The sequence below is a fragment of the Phragmites australis genome, chromosome 3, assembly GCF_958298935.1.
Source record: "Phragmites australis chromosome 3, lpPhrAust1.1, whole genome shotgun sequence".
Taxonomy (NCBI): domain Eukaryota; kingdom Viridiplantae; phylum Streptophyta; class Magnoliopsida; order Poales; family Poaceae; genus Phragmites; species Phragmites australis.
In genome coordinates, this window is record NC_084923.1 from 45795455 (window position 1) to 45815186 (window position 19732).

The window sequence follows — 19732 nt, forward strand, 5'->3', positions numbered from 1 at the left end:
TCAAATGTTTTAGATGCACACAGGAAGACCATCATCAATTAGACTGCACAAATGAACCTATATGTTATAAATGCAAGAAGGCTAGGCATATGGCTACTGAGTGCGTCTCCTTAGCATTTAGGGATAAGAAAGTTAGAATGTTTGGGTTTGCCAATCCCGACCAAGGTTTCTATAGAATCACCGTCCCAGAATCAAAGTCAAAATCTTTCTTAACCATTGGGGTAATATCTGTGATTAAAGGGGATACAACTAAAGCTAAGCTCGAAGCTGAACTGAAAAACCTGATCGACCCCGAATGTGATTGGAATATCAGAACAGTGGACAAGAATGAGTATCTTGTTGTTTTCCCCAACAAGGAGAGTTTAGAAACCTTCTCTAGGCTGTCCATGGTGGAACTAGCCTTACATGCTTTGGTGGTAAAGATCTCTAAAAGGAATGTAGACCCAAATACCTCAAGTCTACTACAAACTGTTTGGATTAAGATCTTTGCACTACAAGAGATCGGCGCATTAGTGATAAAAGCTTTGTGTCGAAATATTGTATTGTCACTAATTCTCATGTTAATTGTGACTAAACTAGTTTTCGTCACTATTATGTAGTTTATTAGTGACAAAATTTTACGTCGCCACAAGATATGCCATTAGTGATGAAATATAGTGATGAAACATTGTTTTATCACTGTTTACCAGGTTAATTGTAACTAAATATTTTTTCTCACTATTATGTAGTTTATTAGTGATAAAATTTCATATCGTCACAAAATATACCATTAGTGACGAAATATAGTGATGAAATATTGTTTTGCCACTGTTTACTAGCAATTCATTTGTTCAGCTTGACAATTCGAGCCGAAGTAGTGGTTCACTAGCGAATTCTTTCCTTGTTTACGTGGGCTAGTTCCCTCCAAATATTTGTTGACCTTTTTTTACTCCCACCCAGTAGCATTGACCACCATCCGAAATTACATTTGCTGGTTCCCTCCATCTATTTGGTGACTTTTGTTTTATTCCCGCCAAGTAGCATTACCACTAACCTATATATAGGAAATTACTAGCAATTCATTTACGAAACATTTCCTAGAAAGATCAGAACGGGATGGCCCCTGACCGCCGCCGCTTGCAGCAAGGTAAGCAAAACAAATATTTTATTCCCACAAACTGTCTCATTAGCGTAGCAGCCACCAGCCCTAGCCGTCATTAGGTTTAGGAGCCGCCGGTCCCTGCCGCGACGATTTTGATGTGGCGGCGATGGCCGGTTCCGGCCGTGACGATCTCTACCTGGATGCGATGACTGGTCTCGTCCATGCCCATCTCGACATGGCGGCGATGGCCGGTCCCGGCCGCTCCGATGTCGACCTGGCTGCGATGGGCTGTCCCGGCCGCGCCGATCTCGACCTAGCTGCCATGGTTGCCGCGCCGATCTCGACCAGCCATCCTCTTCATCGGAGGTTGCAACTACCACGGCCCGACACATGCGCACGCTGCTTCCAGCCATGAATGGATTCCCCCCCCCCCCCCCAATTTTCTTCCGTGTTTCATCCTTCTTGATAGATAGCAACTCCATGCCTTAATAAATTTGATTTTTATGTCCTGATTAATTTTGTGCTGGCTATTTACTTTTCGCATACACACCGCATTTGACTCCGTTTCAATTTTGTAGCGAATATGAGTCCCCGCCTACCTCAAGGAATCGCTGAGATGGATAGAGAATTTGATGAGTTAGCCTCCGATGGTTCCATGGCTGGAAGGGAGCAACTATCGTCTCATACTAGTATTATGTTTTCTGCATCCAACTGTCTTATTCCATTCACTATTTTCATCCAACTGTTTTCTGTATGTTGGTAGTACCTTTGCATTGGTATTCTCATTGGTAGCAATCTGTTACTAATTAATTAGATAATTCTATTTTTAATTGTGTGTAATTACAAATACTGTTTTTTTCATGCGCCTGTGCAGGGGAAAGAACTGCTAGTCTGCCATGTCCACATGCCTCTGGAGCTGATCAGTTTGGTTCAGATATAGCCGTGGATGAAAATGAACAGATCAATGCTGCTGCACTCAACACTGGAGGTGTGATGTTAATCTGATATTTTTTTCTGTACTCTGCAACAAATAAAAAATATTTATTGTTGTTCATTTCACTAAATTAGGCCCTGCTGCAAGAAATGGTCGAAAGGTAACAATCAATGAACAACTTCGCAAAAGAAGGGCAAAAGGAAAACAGATTGATATCAAGTTCCCTCTACAATTTGCTAAAGTGTGTGGAAAACATGCTAGTTTATTTAAAAATGAGATTTCAGTTATTGTAAGAACTATACCTCTTCGAGTGAAGAAGTGGAGGGAGATGGAGACATCCCATCCTGGTACCATTGAAGATGTTTGGCAAAAACTGAAGGTTCGTTACTCTTTATATGACTCAATATTCAATATGCATAGCTACAAATGGATTGATTGTCTGCTAATATCATGCCTTTTGCGGTGCAGGGAAAATTTCCTGAGCTTTTAGAGGAACATAAAGGTTATGCCACGAGACAAGTAGAGTCTCAATACAACAATAGGCGTTACCGTCTACTTCAAGCCTACCGACAAAACAAACAAAGGCTAACACATGTCGCACCAGAAGAGTGGAGATGGCTGATAACAAATTTATGGACGGATCCTGACTTTCAGGTGCATAAACTCATTTTCTATAACATAATGTTTCAGAGTTTGTAACTTATACGTTTCTGCAATTTTGTGAACTAGAAAAGGAGCAACCAGAACTCTCTGAATAGAGGGAAACAAGAGATGAGGTCAAAAGTAGGAACAAAATCAATTGCTCAAATCGCTTACGATTTGGTGAGAAAAGTTATTTTCTTTTTGACTGGTTCATTTGTCAAATAAATATCTACTACGGTTACTTAGTAGTTCATGCAGTATCATAATTAGAAGTTCCTGCAGTATCATAATTAGAAGTTCCTGCAGTATCTACTACGGTTACTTAGTATTCCTGCAGTATCATATTTGTCAAATAAATATCTACTACGGTTATTTAGTTGCTGCAGCTCATAATTAGAAGTTTATCTTCCTTAGTAGTTCCTAAAGATGTCTCAGTGACAATGCCAATATGACATGAACTTGGTTTAATAAATTGTGGTTGCGAATGTTTGCTGAAATGTAAGGTGCAGCAATTTTTCACCTTCTACTAGAGTATTGTGCTGTCTTTTCCTTGTAAACTTTATTAGCTCATCTTGGTCATGTATTCTGTTGATAAATTTTTGTTACCTAACTGTAGAGGGACCCAGAAACTGGTGCATGGCCTACTGCTATGCAGGTTTGGAGGGCAACATATCAAAAGGCTGATGGGACTTGGTCTGTTCCAAGTGGTGAAGAAACATTGGTATGCCTCTTCTGCTACTGTTTATTGGAGTACTAGCTATTGATTTGGTTGCTGATGCTACTGTATTTGTGATCTTTGTGTTGTGTAAAGTATCCCAAAATTCGGATATGCTCTTTATTCTTTGAAATGATTGATTTCTGCCTAACAATTGGATATCAGGGCTTCCTTTCTTTTCGAATCAGTGGTCAAAACTATTGTTCTGAAATGGAGATGAAATTTCCAAATATTCTTTTAATATTTTGTAGCACAGACTACATACTTACCTTGTTTATGTCATAAATTGCAGACCAAACTACATGAAGTTGCACAGACACATGAAGAACAAATTTCTGCTGCTCATGTGCCTATGGTTGAGCACTTTGCACTAGTCCTTGGCAGAAAACCAAACCATTCACGTGGTGTTGGTAATCGTGCTGTCAACAGAGTGGGTGAAGAAAGGATCAAATTACGTGAGCAAATCGAGGCTTCGGACCAGCGTGCAGCTGCTGCTCAAGAGCGTGCTGAGGCTGCTGAGCAACGTGCTCAGGCTGCTGAACAACGTGCACAGGTCATGGAAGCCCAAGTCTGCACAATGGTTCAATCAAATGCACAATTACAAGAAGAGTAACAGTCCCAGCGTGATGAGCTGAATTCTTTGCGAGATACCCAAAGTGGAGAGGTTGCACGTCTAGTAAGGCAGCAACTTGATCAACAAATGGCTGATTTTCTTACACGCATAAATTCATTTTCGCAGCCTTCATCGAATGGACAAATCAGCCAAGTATGATTTATGTACATGACTTTAATTTCTACTGTTATGTAGTTTCTCTTCCTATAATTGCATACTGAACAATGTGTATTGTATTGTTTTATAGGGCAATGCGGATAGCCAAGGGTAGTACTCACGAAGTCCATGCATCAATTCGATATCCAAGAGACGTGCTGTGCACATTTAGTTTAGAGTTTATAGTTTCTTCATCAGTGGTTTTAGTCATCATTTTGAGCTTTTAAAATACGTGTCTTGAGAGTTATTTCGAGGGTTGTTAGTGTTACAGTACATTTTTCAAATGGATTAATCTATCTCAGCATGAGACTTATTTATTAGAAGTATGTTTTTCTTCAACTTTATGTATCGCTTGATTGCAAAATGTGTTATGGTACGTGGTGCATATTTGTAAGAATGATATTATCATAGAGTATTTTTGTTACACTATTTTTGTCACTGTGATATGAATAATTACGATAAATTGCTTGTCATAAGTAGGTAATAATTATAATAGTGATAAAATCTCCAGTCTCAAAAAATGTTCCACACTAATACAATTCTTACCTTGTGACAACAATTGTCATAACAAAAATTATTTTTGTCACAAATAACTTAGTGTTCCTGTGATGAAATTATCCTCACATCACATCTCTTTAATTGCCACAAATAGTTGACTGTGTGATAGGAAATATTGCCACAGTAAACTCATATAGCGAAGAAATTATTGTCATTAATATTTACTTTGTAGTGACCATATATGTCATCACTATTACTATAATAATTGTGACGATTAAATTGTCATAAATAACATGATGCCGTGAGAACTACTATCATCACTAATAAAAATATACGTGATGACAAGTTTTGCCACTAAAATTATCATAAGTGACGGCAACTTTCATCACTAATCTATATGATTTTGTTACCACAAATATCGTCACTAATAAAAATATAAGTGATGACAAGTTTTGCCACTAAAATCTTTATAAGTGACGGCAACTTTCATCACTAATTTATACGATTTTGTTACCAAAAATATCGTCACTAATAAAAATATAAGTGATGACAATTTTTGCCACTAAAATTATCACAAGTGATGGAAACTTTCATCACTAATATATACGATTTTGTTTCCACGAATATCGTCACAAATGGGTAGACCAGTTGTGAGAGTTCCATTCGTCACTAATGAGCACAGTTATTTGTATAGAATAAAAAATCATCACTATATTATTTGTGACTTGAGTATTTGTGGCGACTAGTGGCGAACGAAAATATCGTCACAAACACTGCTTTGTGACGAAAAAAAAGCCTTTTGTGATGAATATTTTCGCCACAAAAACCCTTAACCCTTGTAGTGTTGGCATCCCTGACTATGCCAAAGAAGATGAAGTGGTCAAGGAGATCATAGCCTTAGTTCCTGAACCAGTGGTAGTGGATGAATTAAGTCTTTTGAGGGCTGCTGTAGACAGAGTCAAAGTAAACTGCAGAGAACCCCATAAGATTAGGACTACAATTGAAGTTTTCTTCAATAAAGAAGGCAAAGAGATCTCCTTCGTGTTGGAAAGTTTTTTGGGCAAAAGGCAGGAGGATGGGCCCTCAAAGCCTGATCCCAAAGACCATGATGATGATGATGATGCAGACACTGACATGGATGACTCATACTCTAATGACAACAACCCAAAAAGAACTTACAAAGGGGACAAAGGGAAAAAAAATAAGAACCAACCAAAAAAGAGGGCTCTATGCCCAACACCAAGGGAGTCCCAAACACTATGGTAGAGGAGACTGAAGTGCAATATGAAATGGTGGATCCCCTGGCTTCATTTGATACCAAAGAGGGGATTTTGGTGTTGCACCCTGTCAAGGATAACACTATGAAGGAGGTTGCTCATAAGACACAAGGTTTGGATCTTATGGTACTGAAGCCTGAAGATGGGCAACAAGCTGACATGAGATGGGGTAACCAAGAGACCATGATGATCCAAATGGAAGAGCTGACCAGGGAAGAAACACACTCACAAACTCCTTATGGCTTGAGTCTGACCAATAATCATGCCATGAATGCTGAAGCAGAGCAAAGTACCAACGGTTATGAAATCCAAAATACTCCCCATTCCTAGGTGAATGTGATGATGGGATGGAAGGCCTGGAAACTGGCTTAGGGGGGGGGATGTTTTGGATCAAGAGGAAGAGGAGGAGGAGGACACTTATAAGGTCACAGGCTGGTCTATTCCTGTGGGGAAGCAAACCAGGGGAAGAAGAAGAAGAAGCCAGCCATTGATTGCCACCATGTTCAGCACAAGAATTCCTCGAGATGGGCCCTAATTCTAGAGAAGGCAATGGCTCGGAAGCAGGCTATGGACAAGGTGCTCCAAGGTCAGTCCTCTTCATCTAACTCTTTACTATTCTTAACAATACTTCTCTAGAGCATTTCAATTCGATTTTTGATAAGCTAGATGTTGAAGTAAAGGATTTAGAAGGGACTATTACTGCATTTAAAGTTGAAGAACTTGCTAGAGCAGTTATTGCTGAAGCCAACTACAAAACTTATTTTGAAAAGCTGGCCAAAAAAAAAATAGGGTGCATGAAAATGGCATTGTGTTCCTCTCTGAAATGGCCATGGAGGCTATTGATAACACAAAGAGGGCCGTAGAAGATCTGGACCAGGTTGGTGACACAGGGGGTGTGCCAACTAAATCCAAAAAGAGGGCTACAAACAAAGGGAAGATATCCAAATGAAGTTCATTTTCTAGAATGTAAGAGGGATCGCCAAGAAAGCTAGGAAAGGTTAGGTTAAGGATACTATTAGGCATGAAAAATTAGATGGTATAGGGCTACAAGAGACCATAAAGGAAGACTTTTCTGCCAAGGATCTCTCTCGCTTGTCTGCTGACCTGAATTTTCTTTGGTCTTGGCTACCCTCCAGAGGACTCTCAAGTGGTATCCTCTTGGGCATCAAGGTTGATGCTCTGGAAGTGGAAAACTTTTGGGTTGGGGACTTCTGCATTTTGGCTACTATTAGAAACAGAGTTTCAAATCACAGGTGGAACCTAGTCACTGTGTATGGGCCTGCTGACCATGCACTCTCTGTTGATTTTCTTAAAAACTTTAACAGGTCCATGACAAGGAGTCACTACCTATAGTCTTGGGTGGGGATTTCAATTTAATTAGGTTAGGGAGGACATTAACACTGGCAATATCAACCCCAGACTGACTGTCATGTTCAATGCCTTCATTGACAGCAATCATCTGATTGAAATTAAGAGGAAACGGAGCAAGTATACATGAACCAATAGACGAGATAATTTGGTCGTGGTTAATTTGGATAGGGTGTTGGTCACTTGAAAATGGGAGAGGCACTACCCTCTTTGCACAGTAACTTCCTTGACCAGGGTTGGGTCAGACCACAACCCCATTATTCTGGACACTGGCGATAGCGTACAACATAGAAAGAAATTCTTCTTTTATGAAAAACAATGGTTTTTACACAAAGGGTTTAAGGAGAAGGTTTCTTAAAGATGGATGGCATGGGTGCAAAGGATGCCAAGCCAAATATACTCTCTTAACAAATGGCAGGGTGGCCTTTGTGATATGAGGTAGTTCCTTAGGGGATGGGACATGGCTCAGATTGGAGATAACAAGAAAAAAGCAAGCCATCAAGATAAAATTGGAGGATATGGATAAGAAGGCTGATGATCTTGGGTTGAATGCCATTGATTGGGAGACAAGATATAAACTTGAACAGGAGATGGAACTACTATATCTCATGGATGAGATCTATTGGCAGCAGAGAGGGGGTCTGAACTAGATCCTGCAAGGGGACAATAATACCAGGTTCTTCCAGATATGATGCCAGATCATCTTACTGGAAATTGAAGAAGGCAAAATCACTGAACACTCCCAGTTAGAGAAGCATATAGTTTATTTCTACAAGAAACTATTTGGTTCCAATGAAGAACCACATATTCATCTCAAAGAGGGTTTTTGGGGTGCTAATCAGCAGCTAGCTCTACAGGACCAAGAAGACTTGATCAAGGAGATATCAGTGGAAGAGATAAGACATGTGGTTTTCAATATGAAAATTGTCTCTGCGCTAGGCCCTAACGAGGTTGGGGTCTCTTTTTTCAAACATTTCTGAGATATTCTTAAAGATGATCTTATGAATTTGATGAAAGATTTCCACAATGGAGCTCTTGACTTGAAGAGGCTGAACTATGGTGTTATAACTCTCCTCCAAAAAGTCCAGGATCCAGTGTCTATCAAACAGTACATACCTATATGTCTGCTGAATGTGGACTACAAGATCTTCACCAAGATGATGACTGAGAGAATCACACCTTTGCTCCCTCACCTGATTAGCCACCAGCAGACTACTTTTATCAAAGGGAGGAATATCCTAGAGGGGGTTGTGATACTACATGAAGTGTTGCATGAATTGAAATAAAGTAAGACTAAAGTGGTCATCCTAAAGATTGATTTTGAGAAGGCATACGATAAAGTTAGATGGAATTTCCTTCAGGAAGTCTTTGTGAGGAAAGGTTTTCCTGACACTTAAGTAAAATGGGTGATGCAATCTGTCTATGGTGGAAAGGTGTGCATTAACATCAATGGGCAAAGGAGTCCATACTTCAAAACTTACCAAGGACTTAGGAAGGGCGATCCTTTATCTCCAACTCTTTTCAATTTGGTAGCTGATGTCCTGGGAGACCTGATGGAGAAGGCTGTAGAGAAAGGTTTAGTTAAGGGAGTTTTGACTCATCTGATACCAAGGGGGTGTTTCTTGTTCAATATACAGATGACACTGTTTTGATGATTGATGGATCAGATTAGTCCATTCTTAATTTGAAAATTCTGCTTTATTGCTTTGAGTGGATGTCAGGGCTAAAGATCAACTTCCATAAGAGTGAGATCTTCACTTTTGGCTTTGACAGTGCCAATAAAGAGAGGGTTACCAACATGTTAAACTGCAAATTGGGGGCACTCTCTTTGAATTATTTGGGGATTCCCATTTCAGATCAGGATCTAGGGGTTAAGATGTTCGAGCCTGTTAGTACGAAGATGTATAAGAGACTCTCTCCTTGGAAAGGGAAGAATATGTCTTCGGGGGGAGATTTACCTTGACCATTTCATGTCTGAGCAGCCTTCCCACTTACACTATGGGGTTTTACCATCTGCCTGCAAGGGTGCACAGAAAGATGGATTCCCTCAGAGCTAACTTCTTCTAGCAAGGGGCTGATGATAAATTTAAATACCATATGTTGAAATAGGATGCAGTGTGTAGACCAAAAGAATATGGTGGTTTGGGCATTGCAAATACCATGAAGATGAATGAGTGCTTACTGGTTAAGGGGGTCTGGAAAATAGTGAAGAATAGCCAGGAGGCATGGTGTCAAATCCTGAGGGCTAAATATATGCCTGATGGCTTATTCTTTGGAAAAGAGAAGAGGGGTTTCTCAATTCTGGCGGGGGCTTCACAAGGTCAAGCATCCTTTCCAATAAGGGACCAGATACAAAGTGAATGGAGGGGATAAGACTGTATTTTGGAAGGATGTGTGGCTGGGAAACACTCTACTTAAGGTCCAATATGCAGAGCTTTTTGACCTCTGTGATGACCCAGATGCCATGATTGAGGATTGTTACACTAATGGCTACTAGGCCTTGACTTTTAGAAGAACCCTAAACCAAACAGAAAATGGCAAGCTGCAGGTACACTATACACAATTACAAGAAATCCATCTCGATGATGGAGAGGATAAAGTGATATGGACCTTGGATAAGTCTGGAAATTATACCACCAGATCTCTATACAAGTTCCTTACCTTGGGGGGGGGGGGGGGGGGGTCACCAGCAAGGAGGCTTGCACGGTCTGGGATAGCAAACTACCTCTCAAAATAAAAATCTTCTTGTGGCAAGCTACAAACAACAAACTGTAATTTGCAGGTACTCTAAAGAAGAGGGGCTGGAAGGGCAGTGAGAATTGTTGTTTATGTGGCAAATTAGAAATTTCTGATCATATCGTGTTTAGATGCCACATAGCTCGTTTTGCATGGTGCTGTTTGGTTGGAAGGAATAACCCAAATTTATGAGTGATATGTTTCATAATTGGATTAATCTGACCTTTAAAAATTCGCACAATTTGAGTTTGTTTATGATTGCAGGTTTTGAGTGGGCTGTTTGGAGGACACGCAATAAAATGACGATTGAAAGGAAATTCCCTGCTTCTCCGATTGACATTCTGTTTTTTGGGATTTCATACTTGCAGAAGTGGAAAGCCTTTCTCAAAACTGATAAAAGATGAACATGGAGGTAACGATGTCGAGAATGGTGCAGTAGATCAAATTCTTTGAAGTTAGCTCCGTGTGCGTGTCTGATGTGCTGGAGATCTAGCCCATGGCGTTGTGTTGTTCTTGGTTGGCGCCAACCGATCTCAAGGGTGAACGTTTGATGTGGAAAATGATATCACCCAGATGTTCTGAAGTTTTGTGATGTAGACTCTAATCTGTCAGTTGGTCCTCTCAGCTTTGTTTTTGTTTTTGTTTCATTTTCGATTTGGTTCCGTATGGTTGTTGAAATTTTTTATTGGTTTTCAATAAAAACCGAGTAATCTCCTTTCTTAAAAAATACATGAAATCCTTGTGCGAACTTACAGTGTGCTCGGTCACAGTTTGGAACAGGAGAGGCCTATCCAAGGCACAGCCGCACAAGACTCCGTTCAAATTATTGTATTTCAATGGTCTTTAGTGGACTTACGTTTCTTTTTAAGTTATAAAGGCCCTGTTACTATTATGCTGCTCTCAATTTTTTAACATCGACTGTCCTTGAATTTTTAGTATAAATTAGAACACATATAACTCATTCACATCATACACTCACTTTTAAGATTATGCCTAACAGATTTTCTTTGCGACTTAGAATTTTTTTTTTAAGGGATTTTCGTTCCCTTCAGTGCTCCGATGATTTTTCTTCACGAAAGAATTTTTAAGATCATTCTCTATAGGATATGTCTGTCTTGTGCATCTTCTGATAAACCTATCTCGCTAATGAATGACAAAAATATCATGTTAACTTGCATTGTGTATATTAAAGTCTGTTTAGCAGAGCTCTCAGAGCAGCTTTTCGGCTGAAATCAGGAGGAGCTCTGCCAAATAGCAGTTTTCAGCTTTTAGCTCCCTGAGTGAAATCTGTGGGAGTGATTCTCTGAAATGAACTAGAAGTTGAGGAGCTGAAAAAAACAGCTTTCCCTAATTCACTTCCCGCACAGAATCACTTTCTCTATATATTAGTCACAGAATCACTTCCTCTTGAGAATCACTCCCCGCAAAAAATTTGAATAAAAAAAACTCTACCAAACAAACCCTCTGCCTTTCCAATATTACAGGTGCTCTATTATGTGACGAGGACAAAGTCGATTGTTGTACCAAACACAAAAAAATATATACCGAAGCTATTTTTTTGAAAAAAAAAATACTTAAGCTAACACACTGACCAAGATGCAATCGATGATATGCCCTAAGGCTTAAACATTATGTGATGATATATATTAGAGGGAACGGCTCACATTCTTAAATATGCACAAATAAATTACTACTTCCGGTCATAAATACTTACACTTTTGTCAAGATCCTGTCAAGCTTTTAAAACATTGATCGTCAATAGTTTCAAAAATATTTAATTTAAAAATATAAAAATTATATATAGAGATTTATTTTCAAAAATATATTTATAATATTATATTTTATTAGATATTATAACTATATTTTAATAGAAAATAGTGGTTAAAATTGGATATCAAAGACTATAAAAAATAAAAAAACATCATGTATTTTTTACCGGAATAGTACGTGCCACCAACCATCACATTATTGCGTAAGGGCCAATTTGCAACGGTTGATTTCTAAAGAACATATCAAGGTGGCCCACGCTAATAGCAAATGTCCACGCTAATAGCGTTGCTAGTATCGCAACAAAATTTTATCACGATAATTTTTGATTAATTATATTTTACATGAACACTTTATTTAGTATTTGTTTTTTATAATAATTTGATTTTTTTTCTAAGACTATTTGATATGGATCATTGTTTTTTCTATTCTAACCGCAATTTCAATTGTTATTTATTATATTTTATTTGAAATCTTTATTTAGATTCTTGATTCCCAAATTGTATTGAAAGCGAACTACTAATTTTCCATAATTTTTAATTTCGAATTTAGCTATGTATTAATCGTATTTGATATGAACTCTTTAGTTTAATTTGGACCGTTAGATTTTCATAACAAGTGGTTTAGATATTTTTGTTTTTTATTAATATGATAATTTTATGACAAAAAAGTAATATAATGACTCCTTTTAACACTTAAATAATAATATAATAGATACATTACATAGATGAGTCATGATTCCTGAAAAAAAAACCGGTAGCACGTGCTGGAGCTAGTTTGGAGTCTACAAGCCCGGCTGGGTGCTTTGCTTCAGCCCGTGCCGATGGTCAAAGATCAAAGACGTCCCCCGGCCCAAAATCCATGTCATGTTGGTCCTGGGTTATGGACTTATGGGCCATTGATTTGGCATGAATCCGTTGCTCTCCGAAGCTGGGCCATTCGGAGAAAAGAGGCTCATATGGAGAAGGAGAACCATCCTTGAAGCTGATGTATTTTTTTCCCCCGGGAAGATTGAAGCTGCTTCTTCAAATAAAAGAAGAATTTCCCCTTCTTGTTTGAGATCTCGAAAATTCTCTTTGGTGGATAACACTATTTCAGCACCATAAGCAATACGTAAGTTAATCTTGATCTCCAGAGCATCAACTTGGCGCCGGTTGCCAGCCGACGAAAGACCAGCTATGCTCTTGTCTTCATCATCTGACCAAGTTTATTCTGGGGAGGAAGGCTAGGCGATCAGGACAAGAGTACGGAGAATGCGGCTGCGTGCATCCTCGGATGTAGAGGCCCAAACGATGTTCTTTCATTATCTAGGAAAATTTAGAAAGAACGCGATTGCAAAGGCTATTTCCTCTCATTTCTTCCCCTATCTCCTGTTCATCTACAAAACGAGTACCTCTTTACACGGCGTCAATGGTAGTCTGATACTACCACACAAGACAATCTGCACAGCTCTTCTCAAACTCTCTAATCCTATGATACACGCATATACTAGTTCAATTTAACCGATCCTCAGTTTTTTTTTTTTAGAGATCCGATCCTCAGTTTATCACAACCTACTGGAACATCCTCATGGTCTGACGGGATCAGCTGAGGTGAGGAAACGCCAGGTCCCTGGCAAGCAGATACCGGAAGCTCGGGTTGTACGGCACCCACTCCACGACCTTGCCCGAAGACCTGCCACCCTGCTGGCATCTCTGCACGGCCATCCTCAGGCTCTCCGGGAGGTAGCGCCGGACCATGTCCACGAGGCCCTGCGGCGAGAGCTTGACGTCCTTGGCGTACGCCTCCACGGCCTTCGGGAGCAGCAGCTTCTGCTCCTTCCACACGCCGGCCGTCGCCCGGATGAACTCCTCCTTGGCGGCCTCCAGCTGGTGGAACAGCCGCTTCGGAGTGTACACTCTCACCTGGAAGCAACCAAAGCGAAGAGAGAGGAGATGATGATGGTACGGTCGTAAAGAGACGCCTCTAGTAATTATGGTAGCAGCAGTGCTTTGATGCAACAGGCCAGATTCCTAACATGATGGCAGATGAAAGATTCCTAAAAACGTTCCCAATCAGTGTAAAGTTTGCATCCCATAGTCCATAAACATCTCATAATTTCTCAGGTCACATGCAGCTTTTCGTGCCATATTTGTGCTAAAAGGCTTGCCAAGAATTGATATGGCATGAGTATGACTTGACAAAAGTAAGCATTTGCTTAGTTTGAAAAGGGATTAAGGTACAACGACAACAATTTGTGCAAGATAAGCTGCTTACCGCCGGATCAGAATGGCTGCCTGAACAAAGCGCAAAGCGTAAAAGAGGCTCTGATTGTGCAACGGCAAAGGCTCGCCACTCGTGCCCCACTTTGGTCACTTTGCTTTTGATCCTTGGGTAAAGCAGAGTCCGTAGCCACTGCATTAAAAGGATCATCAGATGGAATTAGCGTGCTTGCGACATACAATCAGTACAGTACGAGCACCGTGCTTTTAGCTGGGTTTTTGACCTAATCATGCATGTTTGCTATACCTGTCCGGGACAATGTGTGTTGCATCCAAGAACCATGCTCTGGATCACAGCTACGTTGATGTTGCGTCCAGCAATTTTGCAGGCAGCCTGTGGTAGAAACATATGTCAGGAAAGGAGAAACTTGGTCTGAATAAATGCTTCTGATTGCAAAACCCTTTCATTGATTCTTCAGGGGAAGCACTTTTCACTTTACCTTAACAAGTAGCGATGTCTTCTTTAGATTGTTCTGCGGGACACCATTCTGCAGATAAGCCTGAGGAAGTAGCACAATAATACAATTGAGACCCAATCAAGAACAAAGTATATAAAGTGCTAAAAGTTTAAAGCGGACTGCGTCGAGAGAGTATTACATGCATCAGCAGGGCGTTGTGTATGTTCACCCAGAATGCTATCTTTTCTTCATTTGTCATTCTCCTCAAATCAACGGCTTCCAACCGGTACAAAATCAATCTGAAAAATCAAAATTCGATTTGGAGGAGGGCATCACAACATTGAACTGAAACAAAACAATTGCATCCACCAAAGAATAGAATGTTGCGTAAAACTTACTTGTATGTCTGGAGCAGGTTCTCAACTTCTTTCAGCCTCCGGCTATCACGGCTGATCAGTGGAACCTCAACCATTGTGTTGTACGGTCCACTGAACTCCTTCAAACCCTCGACATGGAATGGGTTTATCAAACGGGAGTCCAAAGTAGTCTCTCGTTTGTAGTTGGGACTCCACATGTCCCCCACATACTGTGGAGATATCGCACTTGTTGAGGAGAACGACGATGTCGGTGAAGACAAGGAACCATGGTGAACCAAGGGAGGGTCTGCAAGTTTGCAGTATACCCCGGCCATGCATCTCACCATCTCCTCTGACAGGTTATTTGGAGATTCAGGGATGTGGTCAGCAACATTAGTCCCCAGATACTCTGCTAAGCTTATCATTCCCGATGCACCACTCTCTCCTTCCTGCTAAAAAAATCATAAGAAGGCACTTAAAATCCTGTCTAGCTTCATATAGTAATTACTTCAGCCATTGTATTTCTGTCAAGTTTTTCATAATCCCATAAGCACACTGCATCATAACAATTCTAAAAGGCGTAAAACAAACGTTTCCTTTTTGCGACATCTACGTCATGGCATCCTGAGATGATGAACTAATTTAGCAGAAGCTATAATTAACAGCGCCACAATGTTATTTCATCATAGAGCAAATCATTACCTCTAGAAATGAGAAAGGTTGTGAGTGGCATGAACGAAGAGCCCTCGCAAGACTATCATCCTCTGAAGGCAGTATCCTTGATGAACAAATTCCGCGGTACGACAATGCAGATTGGCAGCGGAGGACATCAGAATCAATCGCTCTATCAGCGCAAGCGGATGCACAACAATCTGTCAGTGGATCATTCCACTTCTTATGCGGCGGCGGGTAGCTGGACCGGATAGCTGCATCACCTCTACTCTTGCAAGGCTTCTTATCAATGGCCGATTCCCTGAGCTGCCCGAACTGCGAGCTCACTGACGGCTTTGATGATTCCCGGCGATCAGGAGGAGAAAATGTGGGTGCTTGCTGCTCAAACGCTTTCCGGTACAGAGTAAGGAGATACTGCTCCATGTTCTTCACCTCTAGCTCCAATGTGGCAATCTCCCTTATCAGTTCACTAGCGGCCTGAATGATCAAAGGGATTAATTTAGCGAGCATTGGGGAGGAGCAAATTAGCAACAGTTGTTAGGCAAATGAGTCACCTTTGGCATTGGATTCTCAGATGACAGGTTGACCGGAGCAGCGTTAGGCCCCAATGCTTTTTCCAGGGCGCCACGCACAACCTGCTGATCCTTGAGGTGCTTCTCTAGTTGCAGAATCTGCATCAGGTGAATATATTAGTCTACACTCTACACTATAGGAATTCAGCAGGGGGAAAAAACATGAAGAAATGTCCACTGTGCAGCCAAAAAAGGCAAAAACAATTGTTCCATTTCAGAAACTCGTACAAATGGAATTGCAAATTGTAATCTGCATTAAACTATACCGAAAGAAATTAGCCTGTCCTTACCTCATTTCTCAAGGTACTTTGTGCCCCCCTCCCAGATTGCACTTCCTTCTTGACATCACTTTTTACCATAGCTTTTACAACTTCCTGCGAAGAAAAGATTAAACACAAATTACTCAAAATTACAGGATCTATGTGGTGAGAAACTCGCATTCACTGCACAGTACAATGTTAATTTTGCATAGAGCATGGGAAAAATTACCGGCTTAGGCAGAGCAAATGTCTTGTCTGAAGAGCGCAAAGCATCTTTAGCATATATGTCCTCAAAATAACTGTCATTCAAAAACCACATTGTGAGCATTCTTGCAAACAGAACAAAATAAAAAGCTTTGAAGAAGTAAGCCTGCAGACACCAACCTCTTGGACCGCTTGTGCCGTTCTGAAGAACTGAAAGACTTCACAGGCTTGGCGAAAGCTCTGTGCCCCTTCTTCTCCGGTGCCTCCACCTCCATTCCCTCGGCGCAACTCGAGAACCAATCAAGAACTAGCTGCAAAACGCAAACTAGACCACTCTAAGCAACGAGACATCAAACAGAAGGCGCGTTCTTAAGTCAAAGGGGAGAAAGAAGAAGACGAAGAGCAGATATATGAACAGGAAAGAACTTACAGAGATTCGTTGGTGCACGGAGCTCAAAACTCAGAGGCAGGAGAGAAGAAGCCAAAATCAAGCAAGAACCTCCAAATGATCCAAGAATAAAGAAATGGTGTCTTCTGAAGTCACGCTAAGCTCCAACAAACCCTGCACTATGCAGCACAGCAGTCAGTGCCATCCATCTACCACCACTTCCCTTCACTCTTCAGGTCAAGAACTATTCAGCCATTTGGAGAGGAAAGGAAAGTCTTCTCTCTCTCTAAACTACTCTGCAGCCACCCCCATTGAGTAGATGTGTATGTGTATATACGCAGCACAAGCAGCACCGACGAGACGCTAGTGGTGAGCCTGCAAAAAGGTCGTTGACTGTGACATCTCGTGAAAACGCCACACGTAGCTTTTTCCCTTCCCTCGGCTCCTTGCTGTGATGGATAAATACAGTAGGTTAACCACTTGACCTTTTGGCATGCCCACGTCTGAAAATCTTGTTCCTCCCGGTTTCTTTGTTTTTGCAGCTAGAGAAACCAGGGAAAGCGAAACTTTTGAACCAGTTTGGTTATTTGTGCCCGAATTAGGCTTCTACCCCAACCTTGACATGTGGTAGGAGTGAGATTATGGGAATAGATTACTGCAATGCCTTCTGCCTCCACCTCTAATACAGCCAACCCTCGTGTTACCAAACTGACAACACATCGAAAATATAAACTACAAGCACGCTGCCTACCAAACTTGTGTAAGAGATTTCAGCATCGAAACAGTAAGTAGCAGTTGGTCCACACGAAACGATGACAGATAATCCAAAAGGGATTAGTATATAATATGTATTCCGTTTTGAGATTGTGTGTGAGTAAGCTTAATCTTGAACTATTGGTAGTTGATGCTGGTTGGAGTTGTTAATGGTGCAGGTAGGTTTCTAGATCTATCTGACACGAGCACTTAGAATCTCTGTACTGTAATGTCCCCCGTCCAGATGAGGTTGTTTTATGACACAGTGACAGTGGAAGCCAGCAGTTGAAACGGGAGTAGAGAATCTCCATAACTAAAGTGTGTGCATTTGCTACTATCACTCTATCCGTGGAATATGCCTGACATTAAATGAGATGAAATTTAAGCAGAATGACCTTTTGTTGCCCTGATGATAGCTAAGCTTTCAGGGTTTCCACTTTCCAGAAGCTTAATGCTGCATCAGAAGATTCAAAACTACATTTGAAAAACATAAGACAAAATCTGTGGGGTGATTAGTTGCTCAACCGTGTTGATATTGCAGAAGTGGCTCCTTGGACAACCGAACCACCATTTACGTTTTCTGTAAGGAAGTGCATGGATTCAACACCCCCGTTTTCACACAATTGCACGCGATGGCAGAGTTCCATGGGAAACAAAGTACATGAATGCAATGAAATTTCTGAGTTCCAAACACGGCCGAAAATATATATTTTTGCCATGGATGAGGGAGTGAAGAAAAAAAAGATTAAGAGCTAGAGGAGGAAGAAGAGCAAGAGAGAAATAGATGAGCCCATCCTATCAGGCTCCTCTGCATCCGCCAGGGGAACAAGAACACGTATTGCCATTTGCCCCTGAAGTACTTCATCTAAAAATACTCTTGCTACTCGTTCAAAAAAGTACTCTTTTTATAGCTCCAACAAAAATATTAGAATTCTAGAACAAAGAAAATGGTAGACCTGTAGACCCTGCAGAAAGACAAACAGTCATTAAAGACAAGGCCGCGTTTGTGCAAAAGAATGTTTAATCCTTCTTTAGGGGCACAAGCAAGCACGGACCCAAAAGAATGGAAGAAAAGATGGGTCCTCAAAAGGGACGAAAGCAGGGGATAAAGGAGAGCCGGCCGTGGCTGTCCCGTTGGGCGCTTCCTCGCGTCCGCTCTCCCGCGTCTTAAGCCCTGACCCGCCCCCTGATCGCCCCATCAAAAGCACGCGACGGCGGAGGCGAGCACTTGTCCTCTGCTGCGAGGAGCCGCTCGCTTGTCGCAAGGAATTTCCTCTTCTCCGTGGCGGCGAGCCGTTGCTGGGCGAGGCGTGCCGGCGGGTGGGTGGGTTCGGTTCTCCGTTCGGGACGGCCGTGGCGAGCTGGGCAAGGTAGGTCAGGCAGGTGCAGCCGCTGCCGTGCAGGGGAAAAGTGGCCAGCGGAAAGGGAAAAAGGCTGGACCTTTTGGCGATCGTGTGCGGAGGGACGGGTGTGGACTGTCGGCATGGAACCGAGTGTTCGTCAAGGCAGAATGCGGGATAAACCATGGAGTACTAGGCGAATTGGCGCTCCTGTCTGTTTTTCTGTTGCACAGAATATAACAAAAGAAGATTAAAAAGTTAGGTTCATCAATTTTAGTATCTCAATATTTATTTATAAATTTATTAATATTTAACATATTCATTTAATTATGGAGAAAAGAGTATTATTTTTATGCATACATATAATTTTAATACGTAGACGACAGTAATACGAACCTAACAAAATTTGTTTCCTATTTTTTTGAGTTTTAGCTATTTTCTGAATTTTTTAAAAAAATTATATTATACATGTAAATATACGGATATGTATATACATACATACACATATATGTACATATATTTATACATATGATGTATCCGTATATATACATATGGACATACATAGGACTCATATGAACAGTATCTACAGTGCTTGGATCCTAGAATCGCTTCAATTCTTGGAGTTTTATTATAAGTATCAATTTATGTAACCAACATTTTGGCTGACGTAGATATGACGATTTATCCTCTTAACAATTTATGTTGTCTTTTCGCAATAAAAAGATCATGTTACCTTCGTCT

General features: G+C 40.9%; 2 protein-coding genes across 6 annotated transcripts; one reads left to right on the top strand and one right to left on the bottom strand.

Moving 5' to 3' along the window:
• Positions 1-1063: 1063 nt before the first annotated feature.
• Positions 1064-4464, top strand: LOC133913401 (uncharacterized). Of its 2 annotated transcripts, XM_062356542.1 has the most exons (9): positions 1081-1126; positions 1660-1770; positions 1956-2069; positions 2150-2394; positions 2484-2669; positions 2745-2837; positions 3274-3378; positions 3665-4138; positions 4233-4464. In XM_062356542.1, the coding sequence occupies exons 1-8, from the start codon at positions 1096-1098 to the stop codon at positions 3983-3985; spliced, it is 1206 nt and encodes a 401-aa protein (XP_062212526.1). In that variant the 5' UTR covers positions 1081-1095; the 3' UTR covers positions 3986-4138; positions 4233-4464. The 2 variants fall into 2 exon arrangements, with proteins under 2 accessions (XP_062212527.1, XP_062212526.1); XM_062356543.1 differs by lacking the exon at positions 2745-2837 and having other exon boundaries at positions 1064-1126.
• Positions 4465-13119: 8655 nt separating this feature from the next.
• On the bottom strand, positions 13120-19152 carry LOC133913403 (uncharacterized). 4 transcript variants are annotated; one of them, XM_062356546.1, is made up of 13 exons: positions 18707-19152; positions 16941-18616; positions 16691-16821; positions 16536-16605; positions 16337-16420; positions 16029-16145; positions 15505-15951; positions 14845-15254; positions 14646-14745; positions 14489-14548; positions 14296-14382; positions 14044-14181; positions 13120-13691 (listed from the first exon to the last, which is right to left on the bottom strand). In XM_062356546.1, exons 3-13 carry the CDS (start codon positions 16783-16785, stop codon positions 13371-13373), a joined length of 1929 nt encoding a protein of 642 aa, XP_062212530.1. In that variant the 5' UTR covers positions 16786-16821; positions 16941-18616; positions 18707-19152; the 3' UTR covers positions 13120-13370. The 4 variants fall into 4 exon arrangements, with proteins under 4 accessions (XP_062212530.1, XP_062212532.1, XP_062212529.1 ...); XM_062356548.1 differs by having other exon boundaries at positions 14845-15251; positions 16941-19152; XM_062356545.1 differs by having other exon boundaries at positions 16941-19152.
• Between the last annotated feature and the right edge of the window lie 580 nt (positions 19153-19732).